This window comes from Myotis myotis, unplaced genomic scaffold, assembly GCF_014108235.1.
Source record: "Myotis myotis isolate mMyoMyo1 unplaced genomic scaffold, mMyoMyo1.p scaffold_m19_p_5, whole genome shotgun sequence".
In the NCBI taxonomy this organism is placed as follows: Eukaryota; Metazoa; Chordata; class Mammalia; order Chiroptera; family Vespertilionidae; genus Myotis; species Myotis myotis.
Genome location: NW_023416357.1, coordinates 88068603 through 88089879, shown reverse-complemented (window position 1 = coordinate 88089879; position 21277 = coordinate 88068603). Strand labels below are relative to the sequence as shown.

Sequence of the window (21277 nt, the reverse complement as noted above, 5' to 3'; positions counted from 1 at the left end):
CCAGCACTTCTCTTTGGGAGAATATTGCTCTCCAGTCCTTGCCCTAAATCCAGACAAATTTAGTTCCTCTCTGTATGTCTTTGGTGCTTTCCAAGGGGCTGCCCCAGTGCTGGAGCACAGATTGAGTGAGTCTGTCAGTGAGTAAGTCTGTGCTTGGGCCCTTTAAGAGGAACATCTGGGACTCCAGCAACCTCCGTCTCACTCAGCCATAATCCCTGCTGGTTTCCACAGCTAGAAATTAAGGAGACTTTATTCCCAGCACTGGAAGCCCAGTATGGGGCCAGGACCCCTCTCTCTTCATGCGGTGCCTTTGAGGCTGAGATATCCCTTTGATTTTAACCACCACACCTGGATGTAGGATCAACTCCCTCACCATCTCCGCCCCACCTACCAATTTCCACGTGGCTTCTTCTGAATATCCTTAGTTATAGGATTTCTGTCCAACTAGTCTTCAGGTGGTTGTTAATGATGGTTGTTCTGTAGTTTAGTTGTAATTTGATGTGGTTGTGGAGAAGGTAGGCGCAACATTTATCCACTCAGCTATCTTGACAGAAAGTCTCCCCAGTTTCTGAGTACATGGATTTTCATGTATCATATCCATAATTGTTTATATGTCTAAAATACTTAAATAAAAAGTAAAACTAAAAGAAGATAATGTGGAAAAGAAAATACATTCTTTTGTTCCTACTTTCATTTCCTTTATTGTTGTTAAATTATTTATTCAATAAATTAAAATCAAGAGAGAAAATTCAGTAGCTGAATCGGTACTTTGGAGATTTGTCAGCATTCAAAAGTTCTTTTCTTTGAGAAGGCATTGGAAATAGAATCCAGTTTATGAATCTCAGGGCTTGATGCCTGTAGAACTATTTGTTCAGTTGACTCTTGGAAAAGTAATCCCAGGGTTATAACTGCCTGTATTCAGAGAGCATCCCCCACCTCTGCGTGGGCATCCCTCCCTCAAAGGCTCACTGACTTTCCCTTCAGGCCTCATGTGAACTGGCCTGGAAGTCATTCCACTGGGAGGTGGCGGATAGCAGCTGCCAGCAAACTGCCCTGCTTTCCCAGGAAGCCTGCTCCAGCCCTTTCCTACTCACTCAGCAAGTCCTCATTCCAGGCTGCCGACCTTGGGTTTCTCCCTACTGTGTAAACACACCAAGTGAGGAACTACATTCCTGAAGGAAATTCTGGCAGAAATGGAAATGAAAACTCCAACACATTCAGCAACCTACAACCAACTGCACATGGACTTTCCCATCTCCTGAATCTCTGGGTTTCCTTCTCATTTTCTGGATACAACCCTGATCTAAGGTGTTGGAATAAATGTCTCCTTGCCAGCCCTTAGTTTTATGGTTTTCTCATATGGATTCCCAGGGAAGGAGAGGCCATCTGGCAGGGTGGGTAAATGGAAGGAAGCTGGTCCAGGTAACTCCTTGTTAAGTTACTTAATGAACCAACCCAATATCTACTCAGACTTTTTGTTATGCAAGATAATATAATTCTTCTATTATTAAAGTCACTGTTGGATGAGGTTTCTGTTACAGCGGAGACATCCTAATTGTCATAGGATGAAAAGGAATTTTTGTCATAGATTTTTGTTGTTGTTATAGATGTTTCCAAGAAAGGCTGGAATGGTAGTGATAAATAGAAGGCCTCTGGGGGCCGGTGTGGTGCTGCTCAAAGTGTGATTCAAGGGCCTGCAGCGTCAGAGTTAACTTTCGGTTTGTTTAGACTGCAAATTCAAGGGCTACCTCCCAGACCTACCAAATCAGATTCGCTGGAAGTGGGGCTGGAAATCTATATTTTAACAAGGTCCCCTTCAGCGATTTTGATGCAACTGAAGTTGGAGAAAACACTAGCCCAGGAGACACCTACAGCTGGGAGTGTGATTGGTCCAACAGAGGAAGTGCTGTGCCTCTAGCTCATTACTAACCTCCCAGATGCTGATCTAATCCTCTGGGCCTCATCTTCCTTTTCTGTCACAGTAATGTGAGAATCAGATGAGGAACTGGGTGTAAAAATGGTTTGAGAGAGCTAAAACCTTGGTCCCTAGGAGCGTCCCTGAGCTGACCCAGCCGGACCAGTGAACACAGCATCCAAGGCTGCAAACAGATGCGCAAGAGGCTGGACCCCACCCCACCAGCCTGAGCTTCTTTGTGTAGGACCTGTCTCCATCTGTGTGTCCAGATGGAACTGGCAGGGAGAAGGTGGATACTCACTTGTCATTTTTAATTGAACTCAGTTGCCCCTATTTTGAGTTTTCTTTTTTGGATTCCTGCAATCAGGACGAACAGGCACCCTCTGTGTCTTAAAACCTCAGTGACCTCAGCTGTTTCCTCCCACCCCACCTCTATTGAAGTGAGCCACCCCCTCCTACCCCGGATTCCCCTAACTTCCACACCTGAGGGGACACAGGACCCAGTACCCTGGAGGCAGACGAAAGACTACGTCTTGAGCCCTTCTGCCTCTCAAGTTACTAGGCGCTGCCCCCATTATGGTGTTACCAGACGGAAGGGGTCCATTTGCCTGTGCGCATCAAAGCCCAATGAGACACAAACAGGAGTTTTCAGCCACGAAAGTGAAGATTTATGAAGGAGATGGCCCTATGCCCGGAGTCACAGATAGCTAACGCTTAAAACACTGGCTCCCCTGTGGCTTTTAGTGGACGGTTACATAGGGGAAAAGTCATTAATCCATGATGAAGGGAGTTAAGTTAGGCTCACGGTCAGGGTCAGGGTCACGGTCGTGGTCTCTACTGATGGGTCAGGCTAGGGCAGCGGGTAATTGATCATTCCATCCGGTCTTGATGTCAGCCATGACCTTGATTCGTCTTGTTTTGCAAGGATTCCCTGGGTGGGCTGTTCTGGCGCCGAAACACAGCGAAGGCCTAGATGTTATCTCTAGTTTGACCAAAACCCTTTCTCTGTGGTCAACAGGCCGGAGGTTTCCTTCTTCATATTATATGATGTGGACCAGAACCTCCTTGTCCTGAGCGCTGAATGATCCAGCAAGTGAGAGGGAGGTGAGTCAGGGCGCTGTGAGGCCAATTTGAGTCAAAGGGAAAACATAAAAATAAAAGGACAGATGAAAGAAAATAAGGTTTCTACACGGCGACCACGGAGCCACCCGCTGAGCCAACCATCAGGTCCACTCCGAGGTGGTGGCCCCACTCAGAGGCGGTGCCTCCCGCTGCTTAGGGGACCAGTGATGGGGAGAAGGCGTGTCCGCAGGTCAGAGGGCCAATCAGAGCAGGACAGACAAGCCGGCCGGCCCCAGTAGCCACTCAGGCGCGAGCTGACCGCTCTCCCTGCCCTAGGACTGGGCAAGCTTCCTGCCAATCAGGGGCGGGGCCAGCCGGGCCCGGCCAGTAGCGGGAGGCGGTAGCGTCAGGCGCCCAGCTGGTGGTCCCCGCGGTGGCCCGCTGCCCGGTCCGCAGGCTGAGGGAGCGGCGGCCCCAGCCCCCCGCGCCGCGCTCTCCGCCCCACCCCGCTCGTCGGCGGCCTCGCGTCATGCCAGGCGCTGCTCCCCGCTAGCGCCGCCGGGTCCGTTGCCCGCCTGCCCGAAGCCGCGCCCACTACCCAGAGCCAGAGGGATGGTGGTAGTCACGGGGCGGGAGCCAGACAGCCGTCGCCCGGACGGTGCCATGTCCAGCTCCGACGCCGAGGACGACTTTCTGGAGCCGGCCACCCCGACGGCCACGCAGGCGGGGCACGCGCTGCCCCTGCTACCCCAGGAGGTACCTGCACGGAGGGGGCTGGGGGAGGAGCGCAGGGGGATGGATCCGCAGGTGCTGGGCAGAGCTGACCTTGGGGTGTCAGCCCGCTAGGTTCGGGGATCCCGGGTCGGGCTGAGGGCGGCTCCAGAGGGGCTGTCCCCTCCCCCGCCTGTAAAATGCACCAGGTGTGTCTTCCCTGCCACAGAGGTCACCTGGCCCCGAACCCCTCCTTCCAGCATTCACTGCCAGGAAGGTTGATTTAGTCCGTGCAAAGGGGACCTGGGAGCCCCAAGAGATGATCGTGCCTCCGAGAAAATCCAAGAGGCCTTGGTGGTCACCCAAACCCCGTGCCCGGCTGCCCTGACAGTGGAGCAAGGCACTGTGTGCAGGTAGAAAGCAGGCCAGTGGTTGGTGTGTCCACCCTCATCCGGCAGCTCCCTGGCTTTCCCTCACCAGCTGCCGTGCTGGGGTGCCCAGTGGCTTCCCCTGGCCTTCGTGTGAATGACAGTATCCTAGTAACACCTGGAATGACCCGTAGGAAGAGGGAGAAGAGTAGGAGAGGTTGGCACTGCAGGGCCCTGAAGAGAGAGACTAGAAAGGAGGAGGAGCTAAGGGAGAGTCAGATGTGGGAGAATGTGATGTGTGGAAACAGGAGAATGGACAGCGCCCCAGAGGGGCGGGGCAGGGCTAGGTGAGGCTTTGGGGAACCAGACAGTGTTATTTGGGGGCTACAAGTCCATAGCGTTAACATCAGGAGGCCCTTGTGAAAATGAGCAGAACTCTAGAAGTACTCTTTGCAGTTGGGAAAAAGGAGCCATTAGAGCAGCGGTTCTTAACCTGTGGGTCGCGATTCCTTTGGGGGTCGAACGACCCTTTCACAGGCGTCGCCTAAGACCATCGGGAAACACATATATAATTACATATTGTTTACAGTAGCAACATTACGGTTATGAAGTAGCAATGAAAATAGTTTTATGGGTGGGGGTCACCACAACATGAGGAACGGTATTAAAGGGCCGCGGCATTAGGAAGGTTGAGAACCACTGCGTTAGAGACACGGTGGTGCTGTTTTTGTGTGCATTGTCATTGGGGGGACCATGTGGTTTGGAGGAAAGAGTACAGGACTCAGAGACTGGAGGCCAAGACTCCAGGGCCAGCGCCCCCACAGAGTACATGGCTCCATGGGAGATCTAAAACTGTTTTTTGGTTGCTTTCTCCTCTCTGCCTCAGTCTTTTCCTCTCTAATATGGAGCAAACACTTGGACTGGTATGAGATATCTTTGGTATGCACATAGATTATTTGAGTCCTTGCTATGCACCTAGAACAGCTTTAGAGGAGCTATAGAATAAGCAGGAGGCATTTCCTGTCCTTTGGGTGCAGAAGTGTAACGCATATATTGACATGGAATCGTCAATACTTTTTCATTCACCCGTTCAGTGCATATTTGGGTGTTTACTGTGAGACAGGCACTGCACAAGGCTCTGGGTAACTTTTATTTAATGTATATTTACCCAGCTTTACTCACAAAGAATTTGAAAGCTGGGGAAAAGGACTTACTAAATAAATATACATAGACTTTCACTGGAGCCTGAGAGATGTCGTAATATTGAAAAGTATGCACTGGGACAAAATGTTAATCCGGAAGAGGAGAGTTGGAAAATTAGAGAGAACTGCCCTTGTTTCTTTCAACATCATGAGCAGTGAAAGATATCAAAAAAGAAAAAGAACAGAAAACATCCCAAGCATTTTAGGGAGAACCTAGAGCAGTGATGACGAACCTTTTGAGCTCGGCGTGTCAGCATTTTGAAAAACCCTAACTTAACTCTGGTGCCGTGTCACATATAGAAATTTTTTGATATTTGCAACCATAGTAAAACAAAGACTTATATTTTTGATATTTATTTTATATATTTAAATGCCATTTAACAAAGAAAAATCAACCAAAAAAAAAAAAAATGAGTTCGTGTGTCATAGGTTCGCCATCACTGACCTAGAGCTTCTCAGGACAACGCTATCCCATCATTCCCTGTTCTTCACCCTGCCCTTGCCTCCAAAACCTTAGCTGGACTGGGACTCATCTCACACTACAGATGAAGAAGGAATTATTCGACAGAAATCCACAAGTCCTGCTGTGGGCGGCCTCACGATTGGGAACAAGATACTGTTCCTGCCTCAGGAGCTTGGGGTCTAGAAGAGTGGGCCGCCAGAAGAAAATAAATCACCAATGTAGTGTGCTAGGCACTGTAATGGAGAAGAATGCGGCATACAGTGAAGGCAACAATGGAAGGAGTGTTTGGTTAACTCTGTCTTGTGAGCTGGCAAGGGACAATAGAGCAGAAATGCTCACCAAGTAGAACTTGAATAGAAGCTCTTAGAATGAGTGGCTGCTGGTAACCTATATGGTGCCTGGGTGTGAATTGGAAAAAGAACACACATCTGGGCTAGCAGATTACTCTCATCCAGGCACCTGCAGTGAACAGTGTACACCACCATGTGGGGCAATCGCAGCTGCTAGATGGGCAAAGGGATAGCGGTAAGAGCATTTTGGACAGAGAAGACAGCATGAGCACGGGTACAAAAATGGTAAATTCGGGAAGTGAATGGAGGACAATGAAGGCTTTGAACTCTAGAGCAGAAACAATAGGATTGGGGTGGAGGGACCTGATTTAGGAGTAGTCAGGAGGATGGATAGGGCTTGGCAACTGGTGAGTGCGGGGAAAGGGAGGAGAGGGGAGTGTTTCAGGAAGACTCCTGGGTTTTGGTTTGGGGTGACTGACTGAATGGGGAGGCTTTGATCAGACCCAAGAAGACTGCAGACAGAGCAGCCCGGCTGTCATTTTTCTCGCCTGGCTGAACATGCAGCTGTTTTGTGTGGTGTTTTTTTTTTTTTTCAGTTTCCTGAGGTTGTTCCCCTTAACATCGGAGGGGCTCACTTCACCACACGCCTGTCCACCCTGCGGCGCTACGAAGACACCATGCTGGCAGCCATGTTCAGTGGGCGGCATTACATCCCCACCGACGCTGAGGGCCGGTACTTCATTGACCGGGACGGCTCGCACTTCGGGTATGTTTCTCCCTCTGCGATCATCTTTGTGGTCCTAGCAAATGAGGGGCCTGGGTGGGCATGGGGCTTTAGTATCTTCCATAGTACCTAGGAGAGGAGAGAACATACTGACAGAATTTCATAAATGTGTATTAAAATGGATCAAAATTTTTAGTTTCTTTTCCAGAGGAGACAGGGACAGCTGGAGAAATCTCAGGTAACCCACACTGGCTGGTTGTGATGCACCTGCTTCTATCCTACGTCATTTAAGACTGTGGAGTTGTCATCTTGTGGAAAGGAATAGGTGTGATCCCACCTAGAGATGGGGAGCTCCAAAACAGCTTTTTGGAGAATACCCTCAGATCAGATTCCGGGGGTCAGCGTTGCCCTTAGGGAGGAAGCAGGTTGTGTGACAGTAGTTCCCTGACTTTTTTCAATAGATTTAAAAAAAATGTTTTTATTGATTTTTTTAGAGAGAGAAGAAGGGAGAAGGATAGAGAGAGAAACATCATCGATCGGCTGCCTCTCGCAGGCTTCCCACAGGGGATCACAACCCAGGCCTGTGCCCTGACCAGGAATCGAACTGGTGACCTCTTGCCTCCTGGGTCAGTGCTCAACTGCTGAGCTACACCAGCTGGGCATAGAAGTTTAAAACAAATGAACAGGAAAGGTGTGGGAAGGGCCAACAAAGGGTTGCCATCCTTCAATGTTGCCCAGAAAGTTTCCAAAAAACAAAAGAACTTCAATTATTACTGTCATTTTAACACTAAAACATGGAAACACAGACTCTCAAAAAATAGTCTTTCCCAAAAAAGGACTTCTGACAACCTTACACATAAACCATTTAAAGACTTTTTTCAGTTTCCTTGTTGGTGAAATGAGAAACAGTTATAGCGGCCCCGCAGGCCTGTCATGTGGATTAAATAGAGAGCCTTGGTGTGACCCCTGGCCTGGTCCATTCAGAGTGTATGGCTGAAGCTCTTTCCCCTTCAGCCTAACTTTGGAGATGACCGAAGAACGAGCGTGGTCCTTGACCTTGGACAAAACGACCAGGGAGGCAGAAACTCTCAATCACTGCACCTGTGATGGCCTCCAAGTAGCATTTCCCACATGGGGAGAAGGTCATTTTCCTCCTCAGAAAGGAGACTCTGGTCAGATAGGTTGCTCTGAAGCATATGGGTTTCTCCATCGGCTTGTCCGCAGCCTCCAGTGTTGAGAAAACAAAGTGTCACATTGCTGGGCAGAGCTATAAAAAGGTTTTTGTTTGCAGGCTGTTTGGGGGAGGAAAGCGCTGGCCCCAGCTGGCAGCTCCCACAACACTCATGGCTGGGCCTTGCCCTAGGGATATGTTTTTCAGAGCTTACCAAGGTTTGCTTAAGATCCTGGAGGACCAGTTTGAGGAGGGGTCGTGGGGAGGGGAATAGGATTTGGCTTTAGCTGGAGAATGACAGAGCAGGCAAGGGTGTTGGGCAGAAAAGTAGGATATTGTGGCATTTATCCTCAGACCGCTAGGCTCCAGTGGCCTATGATTCATCAGCAGCAGATGAAGTTGTTGAAAGACTCAGATGAAGTGTCCTGGCAGGGTAACTCAATTGGTTAGAGCATCTTCCCGATACAACAAGGTTGCAGGTTTGATCCCCGGTCAGGGCACATACAAGAAGCAACCAATCCTATATAATAAGAGAATAATATGCTAATTAGCCATTATGCCCTGAGGCATAACGACCAAGTGCATCACAACCAGATCACGGATCATCAGGAGGGTGGGCCAGCAAGGTACAAGTGGGCTGCGCAGAGCTACAGGAGAGGGCAGCACAGCAGGCTATGAGGGGAAGGGGGAGGGGGAAGCTACAGGAGGGCGGGACAGTGGGCGGAGAGCTACAGGAGGGCAGCAGTGACCTACTGGCTACAAGCAGGCAGCAGAGAGCTACAGGACGGGGCAGGGCAGCAAGCAAGTGTGAGGCGGAGAACTACAGGAGAGGGCAGGGAAACAAGCTGTGGGGGTGGGCATGGGAGGAGCTACAGGAGGGCAGCAGCGGGCAGAGAGCTACAGGAGAGCGGCAGCGACCTACTGGCACATGGATTCATGCGCAGGGCTACTAGTTAATGCACAAATAAGTGAAACATCAAATTGATGTTTCTCTCTCTCTGTAAAATCAATTAAAAAAAAAGACTCAGATAAAGTAAAATAGGAATTTAGGGCATTTGCTGGGGTAAATTTCTCTGCTGGTGTAGCTCACACACCCCTAGCACCTGCCACGGAGACTGCTTGGGCCTCCACTTGGGACAGTTTCCCGTTGTGATCAATGAAGAGCGCTTTGGATTACAGTCTGGACCACTGTGGGTGTGGACTTGGAGTCAGCCGTTTCTGCATCTGAGCCTCTGGCTAATTGTGGCCCCTTGAGCAAGGTTGTTCCTTAACGTCTTTGAACCCCCACTTTTTTCCTCAATTATAAAATGGACATAAGATGGCACTTATCCCATAATAATATTGTTGAAAGGACTCAGTGGGATAACACATAATAGTAGCTGACACGGATTAATATTTGAGTGTTAGCTGGTATTGCATTATAGCCATAGACTAACTAGAGGGGTGACAGCTTAATCATGGAATTTACTCACATATCTTTACAGAAAAGCCCTTGCCACACCATCCAGTGATGGATCGGATTACTCTTAGCACTAAACAATTTGAAAAGAGCCCTAGCTGATTTGGCTCAGTGGATAGAACATTGGCCTGCGGACTAAAGGGTCCTGGGTTTGGTTCCGGTCAAGGGCACATTCCCGGGTTGTGGACTCGATCCCCAGTAGGGGGGCCTGCAAGAGGCAGCCAATCAATGATTCTCTCTCATCATTGATGTTTCTCTCTCTCTCTCCTTTCCTCTCTGAAATCAATAAAAATATATATTAAAAAAATAATTTGAAAAGAGAATTAAAATAACTGAATTTTTATTTTAAGAAAATGCAGTATGTGATTTTTAAAAATTTCTCTTTATTGTTGAAAGTATTACAGATGTCACCCCCCCCATTGACCCCCCTCTACCTTTCCCCCTCCCCGGCCTACCACATTATTGTCTGTGTCCATAGGTTATGAATATTTGCATATAAATTCTTTGGTTAATCTCTTTCCGCCTCCCCCTCCCCCCTTCCCTCTGAGATCCTGGAACCAGGATGTTAGGTTTAGGCATTTGACCTTCTCCATATAGCCACAGAATAATACTAATGGCAAGGATATGTAGAAGATGAACTTTTCTACATTGCTAGTGGGAATGTAAAATGCTACAGTCACTTTGTTAAACATGCACTATGACTGAACAATTCTACTTCCAACATCTACCCAAGAGAAATTGGTGCACGTGTTCACAGCACGTCTTATATGCAGGAATGTTCATCGTAGCTTTGCTCCTAAGAGCCCCAATTGGAAACTACTCAATGTCCATCAACAAAAGAATGGGTAAATGATTGTATGGGCAAAAGTAGGTTTACAGTTGTTCGTATGGAAAATAATATAAGAATAACAATACGAAAATAAATTGTGTTTTGTGTACTCACAACTGTAAGCCGACTTTTGCCCAACCGTGTATGTTAAGAGACTAGTAACCTTTCCATTATTCCTATATATATACCTAATAATAATAATTGTAATTATAATAATGATACTGCTAGTAAGAACTATTAATACTTACTGAGGACTTACTCCGAGCCAGGTATTTTCTAAGCACTTTTTATATACTAACTCATTTAATCCTATAATATTATGGAGTAGTTTTCTTATTTTCCCCCATTTTACAGATGAGAAAATCAAGGCACAGAAAGGTTAAGTTCACATACCCAAGGTTACACAGCTGGCGGTCTGGTTCCAGATTCTGTGCCCTAACCACTATGTGGCACTGCACAGTTCCATCAGCTCCTCACCAACCTTCTTTCCTTCCTGCGCAGAGATGTGCTGAATTTCCTGCGCTCTGGGGACCTGCCTCCCCGGGAACGTGTGCGGGCTGTGTACAAAGAGGCCCAGTTCTATGCCATCGGGCCCCTCCTGGAGCAGCTGGAGAACATGCAGCCACTGAAGGGGGAGAAAGTGCGCCAGGCATTTCTGGGACTCATGCCCTATTACAAAGGTGAGGGGTCAGGTCCTGGGACAGCCAGGGTACATGGGGAAGGAGGGTTGCAAAGCATCTGGCAGTGCCTAGCTCGCCACCAGAACAAGGTTCACGTGTATTACTTGAGACACGAGAGAATCCAACTCTCTTTCTTGGTCCCACTGGGAAGATACAGGTTAGGGGGTGCCCACCTTGCCTGTGACTGTCATCAAACCACATTTCAAAAGGATGGTCCTCATCCCATCCCCTTGATTTCCTTTTGCAGTGGAGAGCCATGATCCCTCTTTACCTTTGTGTCCTGCATAGGCCCAGAGACACTCTTCCCCAGGAATCTGTCTCTTCCTACTTGGATCCTGCCATCACTGGGGCTCTCTGTGCCCTCCCACTGCCTTGCCCCACTCCCTACCTGTTAAGCCCCGTCCCAGTGATGGCTGCTGTATTCATCCCCATAGACCATTTGGAGCGGATTGTGGAGATTGCCCGGCTACGCGCAGTCCAGCGGAAGGCCCGCTTTGCCAAGCTCAAGGTCTGTGTCTTCAAGGAGGAGATGCCCATCACCCCCTATGAGTGTCCACTTCTCAACTCTCTGCGCTTTGAACGGAGCGAGAGTGATGGGCAGCTATTTGAGCACCACTGTGAAGTGGATGTGTCTTTTGGGCCCTGGGAGGCTGTGGCTGATGTTTATGACCTGCTGCACTGCCTGGTCACAGACCTGAGAGCCCAGGGCCTTGTCGTGGACCACCAGTGCATTGGGGTGTGTGACAAACACCTCATCAACCACTACTACTGCAAGCGCCCCATCTATGAGTTCAAGATCACATGGTGGTGAGTAGTCCTGGTAGGGAATAGAGCCCCTTCAGGGAGGGTATCCATTCCCCTTAGTGGATCTGGGAGTCAGATCCCTGGAAGGGCTCCTGACTGCCCCAGAACCTGCTGAGGTGAGGACTGAGCCCGGAGGCACAGCTCCCAGTGGACGGAGGTGCAGCTCTAGTCTCCCCTGCTATTTCTTGGGGTCAGGCTCAGGGCTTGTGGCCCACAGGATCCTGGTACCTGAACTTACCTGGCCTCTCCTCCAGGCAGGGCAGTCTTTACCTGAGGCCAATGGGTCTGGCTAGCTTGGGCTTGGCCAGGAAGTCCAGAGAGGTTTTGTTACTTTCTTGACTTTGCAAGAGAGTCTCTGCCCTTTTTAGAGCCACAACACCAAAATAATATAGGCACAGTCACTTCCTCAGCCCTGTGCAGGTGTTCCTTCCTTGTGCTCAGCGTGTAGGTGTGAACGTAGATCATGATGGGGGATTTTATCCAGACAGCCACTCCACAGTCTCTGGCTGAAGAAGGAGCACCTTCTCTCCCTCCTTCCCCAAGAAGAGTCCCCTACTTTGTTTGAAGATGTGAAAAGACTCTTTCCTCCCAAAATGTATTCTTCACCACTTTTTGGAGATATAACCATAGTTACCAAAACTATGCACCGGGTTGGCCTTAGAAAAGCACAATGTTTACAGCCCTGCTTTGGGCCTTGGCTTCTATCTTCACCAACCTTCCTTGCTTGAAGGGTTATCTTCTCACAGGGCTGGATTATAAATTTGAGGGGCGCCTTTTGAAGATTCTCTAAGTCAAGCAGGCAAGGTGTCTACATCTGTTATCTTTGAGATGTCACATCCTTTTCTGGAGGCTCAGAATAACTCTTGGGCTGCCATTTCATCTGTCAGGCTCCAGTTTGTGGTGAACCCTTTGATGGGATCCCCCTCTTTTAAAAAAATATTTTTTATGTTTTAATTACAGTTGACATACTTTATTATATTAATTTCAGGTGTACAGCATAGTGGTTAGACATTTACTTACCTTACAAAGGACCCATCTGACATCAGTGATTACAACATTATTGACTATATGCCCTATGCTGTTCTTTACCTCCCTTTGACTATTTTTCTTTTTTCCAATTACAGTTTACATTCAATATTATTTTGTATTAGTTTCAGGTGGAACCCTCTCTTTTTTAAACCTTGCTTTATCCCACTGACATTCTCCTTCTAGGAGAGTATCTGTCCTAGAGAAGAAACAGAAGGGCTGGGTGAGAGGCACTGCTATCCCAGGGGCTGTAGGAAGACAGCAGCAAACCTCCGTGATGTTTTACTCCCCACATTTCAGAGAGAAAAAAAGATCCACGAGGTTCTGCTCCCACTGCGTTTCCTTCTCGCTCTGTGTGCAGCCTGGGGCAGCTAGTCAGGGAATGGACCTGCATCTCCTAAAGGAAGACTTTGCAGCACCAGTATTTGGAGTGTAGCATTTCTGTGCTGCAATAAGGGCTTCTCTCTGTACTCGTGATTGTACTTGGCTGTTTTGGGGTGTTCTTGTAGGGAGATTTTGTTATATGTGAAAAGCTGGTGAGGACAGCCTCACTGATCTCAAGTCTTACAAGACCAGATTGGTGATGTAGGGCAAGAGGGAGCCGAAAACATCTGCCTCCTTCTGAGGAAGAGAAGGCCAAGCCCTGGACCCTTGGCTGAATTCCTCCCTGAGGCAATGACCTCCTGGCCCTTGTGTGGGAACAGAGATCCATGGCATGGCTTTACACTCTTATATCCTATTCTTACATGAGTGGAGCAGAGATACAGATGGAGATCTAAGAGGAAAGTGGTCAGTCTCCTTGGTTCCGAGATATGTGTTCTTTCTATTGTTCTCATCCACAATGGATCGTCATGTTTCTGGAGCTGATGTCCCTGCCTCTTGCCTTTGGTTTAAGTTGCTCTGATTGGTGTTACTGTCTAATACACGTTGTGGTTCAACCACGTTGATTTCTTGACAGACACCGAGGCAAGCTATTTAGGAGGAAGTCAATGTGAGTAGAGAGCAGATAATTAAGCCCATCGCGTTCAGTAACCCGGGCTTGACCCCTTCTCTTTCCCACCCCCAGCACAGCGCATCACAGTGCTTGGTCATTTAGAGTCTGTACATGCAACACCCGAAGCAGCTGGTATGCTCAAATGCGGGTTTGCTAAAAAACGGGCCCTGGAAGACTTGCTTGGGGCTACAGGGACGCTGTCCCTGTGCCTCTCATTAGAGACACATTTCTCTTTCCCTCTGCGATGTCCTCAAGGTCGTGTGCTCTGTGCCATTGTGGGGAGACCGGGTTCTAGGCCAGTAGACCAGAAAGAGCCAGGACACTGGCATCCAGCTTAGAGCTCTTTTTAAATGGAGTGAACGAATTCAATGGCCCAGTTTGGCCATTCTCTGCTAAGAGGCCAAGGCCAGCCTGAACAGTGCTCTTGGAATTGGTGGTTTGTGGTGATGGCCTCCAAGTAAAGGTTGTCTCTGAGAAAGTGACTTCTCCCAGTTGGGTCCCTTTTTAACTCTAAATGGCCAGGCCCAGAGTGTAAGATGGGTTGAATGCTTCTCTCTGATCGAAGGAAGGTATATTTTTATAGAATTCTTGTGCATAATGTCAGTAAATGCCTCTCACCCTGACAATGGACTAGATTCATCCTGCCATGGGACAGGCCCTGGTTAGTGATGTGTCAAAGTGCTGCCTCTGGAGCTTCCCTTTTGACTTTGGGCACCTTCTCTCCCGGGTGCCATGCTCACTGGTTGGGAAGGTGGAAGTTTTAGGAGACAGGACTGTATGGTATAATGGGAGCCATAACAAAATTCAATAAAATACTTAATGGCAACAAAAAAGACAGAAACAAAACCACAGTGAACCACATTATGTCATCCCAGTGGAGGAATTCTTTGGGCAGTGCTCTAAATAGAAGAAATAGAGGAATCGTCACCATCCTTTTTCTACCTCTGGCTAGTTCACCAGGCTGTCCTGTGCTTAGCGTTTGGAAAGCAGTCAGTTGTGCTCTGAAAGCTTCTATTCTTTCTTCCCGGAGCTTAGGATATTCTGGGAACTGTCTGAGCCTCAGGCTAATCAGGTGGTACAATCGTGCTGTTCTGGGTTGCTCATTGGAGGAGTAGGAAACCGACTTTTGCAAACCACAAAGGGGGGTGAGCCTCAGTGTGTGATCTTGGTGTAAGCTGGAACCTGAAAGAGGCTCCAGATACACAACAAGAACAGAACAAAAACTACGCACACCGAGCAGTTTGATCCAGGTTAGAATTTCAAACATCATCCTTCTGCACACCTCCCGTCTGTATTTGAGTCTGATATAAGTGATTAATCTTGGGGACCATTTTGCTGGGGCTCTTCATGAAGGTGGTGCCTGCCTCATGATCCTTAAGAGGGAGGCTTTAATCCATCAGAAGCTGGAGTATTGGGAACTGGGGTAGGAGAAGCACTTTCTGGAATAAACATATATGTATACATATGTTAATTGGGGGAAGGGTGGGGTGGCAGGGGGTTAGAGGAGGTGGGAACAAAGCCTGGGTGCAGTGATGAGTCTGGAGTGTGGGAGGTCACCTGGGCTCATTGTCTTCCTTCTGTATGGTGTTGGGTTTGTGTGCACAGTAAAGCACTTCCTGTGTTCTTTCATTACTTATCTGTGAGTGCTTTGGTTCATGGAGCCTCAGTACCCTCACGTGGCATTAAAGTCAACAATAAGAACCTGGGTGCTGTGCCTTTCTTTTTTAGAGACTTACTCTCATCCCGCCTTGGCCCCCCACTTTGCCAGCAAATATGTGTTGATTTCTCCTTAAAATGTGGTATGTTTCGGGTTGCCACACTTAATAAAACAGGCTCTTCCCTGAGATTGGCAGATGAACGTCTGCCCTGACTTGAAGTTAAAGGGGAATGGGCCCATGAAGGTCCTTCTGCAGTTACTTTAGCCTTGTCTCAGTTCCAGGTAGGTGTGCACCTAGGCAGACAGCTCCGCCCTCTTCTGCTGAGATCTCTCCATGGGAAGAAGGTAGCACAATTGTACAGTCTCTTGTATGGCTCACAACTACGTTAGTTAGGACAGAAGTCCCTCCTGTCAGTTCACCACTTTTTTCCAAGGGGGAAATAAGTGAGTCTAAGTGTACATGAGCCTCAGTGGTTAAGACCCTTACTTAAGGAAAATGGGTATAAGTTGCCCTTCCTCCAAAAGCAGAGTTTTGACACCTTCCTGGCTAATGAGTGTCCTCATCAAGAAGTCCCTTGGAGTCACTTCATGGATTAGCCCAGAAAGGTGAGTTCTGAAGTGTTCTGTAGCTATGCTACCCTCCAACTGATTCCCTTAAAAATGGTGAAGGGATCAAGCAAAAAAAGAAAAATACACACAAAAATATGGTGGTTACCAGAAGGAAAAGGGGGCAGAGGGAGGTAAAGGGGGGGTAAATGGTAATGGAGGAGGGTAAAGTGGGGGGGGGGGTAAATGGTAATGGAAGGAGTCTTGACTTGGGGTGGTGAACACACAATGCAATATACAGATGATGTATTATAGAATTGTACACTTAAATCTTTATTAAATAAAAAATCTCTGATTATTCTAACTTTTAAACAAAAACACTGTATCATCTGTGCCAAATGAATTCCTGACCTAATTACTGTGCAACACTCACATAGTAAGAATACACTAATAATATCTTACAAATTGGAAACTGAAGCTCACAGAAGTATAATTTCCCCAAGGGCACGTAGCTAGTAAGTGGCAGAGCCAGGATGTAAACCCAGAGCCCTTTTCTGAAATCCTCACGGGTGTTCAACAGCAGAGCCTTCCCTTCCACTTGGCAGCTCAATGTCCCACCTCTGAGGCTCAGGGCTTCACCCTGCCTAACCTATAAAGATTTGAAAAGCAAATAGTCTAGAAGGAATATTAGAAAGACTTACTTAGACCTGTGGGTCTCAAGTAGCCCTAAGCATTAAGGAGATAATGGGGTCCCCAATGTTCACTAGGTGGTGAAGGCCCCTACTCATGGGACAATGAGTGGACGATGACTTAGCAGGTGAGTAATGATTCCTGGCTGGACACAGTGTAGTGGGATAATCCGGGACAGTCCCAGTTAATCAGACCTGTGCAGCCTACACATCTAACGACAGAGATGTGCCATGCAGCTTGACCATGTGGGGAGGTACACCCAGGGTCATGGGCCTCCTTCAGGGGACCCCTGATGTCAAGAGAATAATTGAATTGGAAACTCTAGCGCAGGGGACATTGTACGCTCATGGCCCTTGGACTCCAGGTCTCTACTCTGCCTGTTTTTTTTTGTCATCATTTGGAAGATGATGACCTTTTAGCTGGCTTTATGTACTTTTGATTTGTTTAATAGCCTATTTCTTCAGCTTTTATTTACTTAAACTTTCTGTCCTTTGATTTCTTATCATTTTGTTTTTTCTGTCATATACTTTAGCTTTCTCTATTTTTTAAACATGATTTGAAACTTTTTTTAAAGGTCAGAGCTTATGCTTTAAAAATTTTTTTTCAGTTACACTTGCCATTCGATATTATATTATTTTCAGGTATACAACATAGTGATTAGACATTTATATGACTTATGAAGTAATCCTCCAGTAACTCTTATACCCACCTGACACCATAAATGGTTATGGTATTGTTTGACTTTATTCCCTAAGCTGTACTTAGCATCCCCGTGACTTTTTTGTAGCTGCCCATTGTACTTCTTAATCCCTTCCACTTTTCATCCATTCCCCCAAACTCCCTCCCATCTGGCTACCATCAGATTGTTCTCCGTATCTATGAGTTTTGTTTCTGTTTCAATTGTTAATTTATTATGTGTTGGTTTTTTTTTAGATTCCACATAAGTGAAATCATAGGGTATTTGTCTTTCTCTGATTTATTTCACTAAACTTTATTTCTTATTAAAGATTTTTTTTAAAATATATTTTATTGATTTTTCACAGAGAGGAAGGGAGAGAGACAGAGAGAGTCAGAAACATCGATGAGAGAGAAACATCGATCAGCCGCCTCCTGCACATCTCCCATTGGGGATGTGCCCGCAACCCAGGCACATGCCCTCGACCGGAATCGAACCTGGGACCCTTCAGTCCGCAGGCCGACGCTCTATCCACTGAGCCAAACCGGTTTCGGCTAAACTTTATTTCTAACATAACTTTTAAGTACATGCATGACTAGGACACCAAAGAAGGTAGTTCTTGTTCTGAGTAAGAGTAATTATGTGCTTTTTCCCCTTCTCTGGTAATTTCTACAATGATCTTATTAGCTGTGAACATTAGGTACTTCATTTTTTCCCTTTAGAGAAATATCTTCTAACATGTAAATACAAGGAAAAACAGATAGCACTATTATCAGAGTTATAGATCTACTCGATAACCCAGATATCCAAACTTTTACCTCTCCCTCCAAAATGTCCCCTCGCTCCTACACTAAATAACAGTAAATACAGCCTTAGGAACAGGACAGTTCCATTTTTGGACTGCTAAGGACTTCCTCCCTCATCCAGTGGACATGATCAGGGATCCTGGGATTTCGCCTCCTCCAACCACCTAACCACCAAGTGGAAAGAGGACTGTTGTGCACCAGGAAAAAATCCAACACAGTTGCAAGAAAGACTGAATGAAACCACCTGAAACCATACAAAAGCACTTCATACAAGGGGCCTATAATCAGATTCTGATGCATATTTTCCAGCCTTCTGTGATCTCAGCAGAAACCTGATTCACACTTTAACAAACCATGACTTAGAGGATGCTAATGTATTACAGACCCTGATGTTTTCCTATATCATGGGATCTCGGCAGATGGCCTGGCTCCAGTAGATCTTTGGAATAGACATTTCCATACTTCTCTCAGTTATGACTTAAATCAAGAAATAGAACCCTTGCCCTAGCCGGTTTGGCTCGGTGGATAGAGCATCAGCCTGCGGACTGAAAGGTCCCAGGTTTAATTTTGGTCAAGGCACATGCCTGGGTCTTGGGCTTGATCTCTAGTAGGGGACATGCAGGAGGCAGCCGATCAATGATTCTCATCATTTGATGTTTCTCTCTCTCCTTCTCCCTTCCTCTCTGAAATCAATAAAAAATACATATTTTTAAAAATAGAACCCCAACGTACTACAGAACTTAGAGCTTGACCTCTGTTAGAAGTTTACAAGTTGGGTCAAATCTTATACCTTTATTATTTTTGTAGAGGGAGTGGGAGGGTTTAATGAATAGGCTTAAGTGTTTATCAACTATAAATGCCTTTAATAGTGTGTTTCTCAACATTACATCCTGATCACCAGCTGTACTTTGGCTTATTCTGTCTTCCCAGGTGCTCATCTGTGTGTGCACATGTTGTGGGTGCTTACTTTCCCTCCTCTTACTATGTCAGTTTCACCTCCCTCTGCACATGAGTGTCCTGTCTATGGCATTTTATAGATGGTTGGTCACTTCTGGCCATGCCTCATTGGCATCTGCTAGCCAGCTGTGGCGGTGATACTGTGCCCAGGGTTGCCCTCTTCTTCTCAGGCAGGTAAGTGTGTGTTTGCACTGAGGTCCCTAGCTTTCCATTTCAGCTTTCTCATCTGGCCTGCTAGGATCTGGAGAGCATTTTGAGCCCCCTCTCTAAGCTCTGTACCCACCTCCACAGCAGCAACAGAGGATGCCACAGGACTCCACTGAGCAGACAAGTTAGCTTCACCCTCCTCTATCCCAGAGGGAGGAATCAAAATGCTTTACCTGAAAACCGAGTTCACCAAGAGGTGCCTAACAAAAATATGAACTTCCTTTGTGAGCTGACCACATCACTATTAGCTGAAATGAGGGTGGCATTATTCACTTGGCATTCCCATAAATCAAGGCAGGATGTATCTGCCCCGAGGCATATTCAGAGAATGTTCCACCCAATTGCTTAATATTCTTCTTCAAAGTGCAGCTCTATTTGGAAACTCCCATTGGTCCAGACACAAAACATTGAGAATGCCCTCTCTAGTCACCTGCAGGAATATCCCACCACTTCCATTAGCTGGGCCTTTAGCCCAGAGAATTCCACTGGGGTGGAGTTTACTACCTGATTTTGAACCCTTGCCAGTGCCCTTCCCTGCTAGGATGGCAATCCTGACCCCTTTATGGCAGCAGCATCTGAGGGATAACCTGAATTTGTGGATTAAGATCAGAGGTAGAACTCCCAGATAAAATAAGTCCAACCAAGGTATCTGCATGATACAAGGATGTTTCCTAGGTGGAAGGCTTTCCAGATACTCAACTGTGCCCCAGGATTTCTGGGGCTTACAGGCAGTTCTGGTCATTGGTTCATAACCCTCAGTTTCTTCACTTGACCATTCTATCTTTTTAGGGGTTGGGTTCCCCCAACCCCTTGCTATGGACCCAGCATTCCAATAGCTGAAAACCCTGTACATCTTTTCTCCTATCTGGTCTTACACCACCAAGGTACTCTTCAATGCCTTGGTAGAGGTCACAAGGTGGCACAAACCTAGGCAGCATCTGTCCCTCATCTCTACGTCTCCATGGCAAAGCTAGCATAAGGTAGGAAATAAAGATTAGAGTGGAGATAAATGAAATGAGAACAGGGAAACAAGATACTAGAAAATCAGCAAAACCAAAACTTGGTTTTTAAAAACATCAGCAGAATTGATAAATCTTTAGAGTTAGACTGATTGAGCAAAATGAGAAAATTCAAATAGTTAAAATCGGAAATGAAAGAGGGACATTACTACTGACTTTACATTAATGAAAAGGATTATAAGAATACTATAAACATATATGTACACCAATAAGTTGAATAACCAAATTAAATGAACTAAATCCTAGAAACATAACCTACCAAGTCTGAATCACAAAGAAATAGAAAAGCTGAGTAGATCTATAACAAATAAGAATATTGAATCAGTAATCAAAAATCTCCCAACAGCCTGGCTGGAGTTGCTAAGTAGTTAGAATGTTGGTCCGCAGATCAAAGCGTCTTGGGTTCAATTCTCCGTCAAGGGTACTTACCTCTGTTGCAGGCTCCCCAGCTCCAGTAGGGACCAGTGCAGGAGGCAACCAACCAATGTGTCTCTCACAAACTGATGTTTCTCTCTCTCTTCCTCCTCCTCCTCCCTCCCTTCCGCTCTCTCTAGAAATCAAAGGAAAAAATATCCTCGGGTGAGGATTAAAAAAACACACAAAAACTTCCCAACAGAGAAACCCCTTTTCTTGATGGCTTTCCTGGTGAATTCTACCAAACACTTAAAGAAGAGCTAATACCAATCCTTCTCAAACTCTTCCAAAAAATTAAAAGTGGACCCTGGCTGGTGTGGATCAATGGTTGAGCATCGACCTATGAACCAGGAGGTCACGGTTCAGTTCCTGGTCAGGACACATGCCTGGATTTCAGGCTCCATCCCCAGTAGGAGGGGGCAGGAGGCAGCCGACCAATGATTCTCTCTCATCATTGATGTTTCTATCTCTGTTGCCCTCTCCCTTCCTCTCTGAAATCAATTTTAAAAATGTAATATATATACACACATATATATGTTATATATACACACACACATATATGTATTTTTAAGTGGAAGGAATGCTTTCTAACTCATTCTATGAGGTC

General features: G+C 46.8%; 1 protein-coding gene across 1 annotated transcript; it reads left to right on the top strand.

The window, feature by feature from the left end:
* The first annotated feature begins 3388 nt into the window (after positions 1 to 3388).
* Positions 3389 to 16070, top strand: KCTD7 (potassium channel tetramerization domain containing 7). Its single transcript, XM_036309284.1, has 4 exons — positions 3389 to 3733; positions 6608 to 6777; positions 10696 to 10874; positions 11309 to 16070. The coding sequence occupies exons 1-4, from the start codon at positions 3590 to 3592 to the stop codon at positions 11683 to 11685; spliced, it is 870 nt and encodes a 289-aa protein (XP_036165177.1). The 5' UTR covers positions 3389 to 3589; the 3' UTR covers positions 11686 to 16070.
* Positions 16071 to 21277: the final 5207 nt, after the last annotated feature.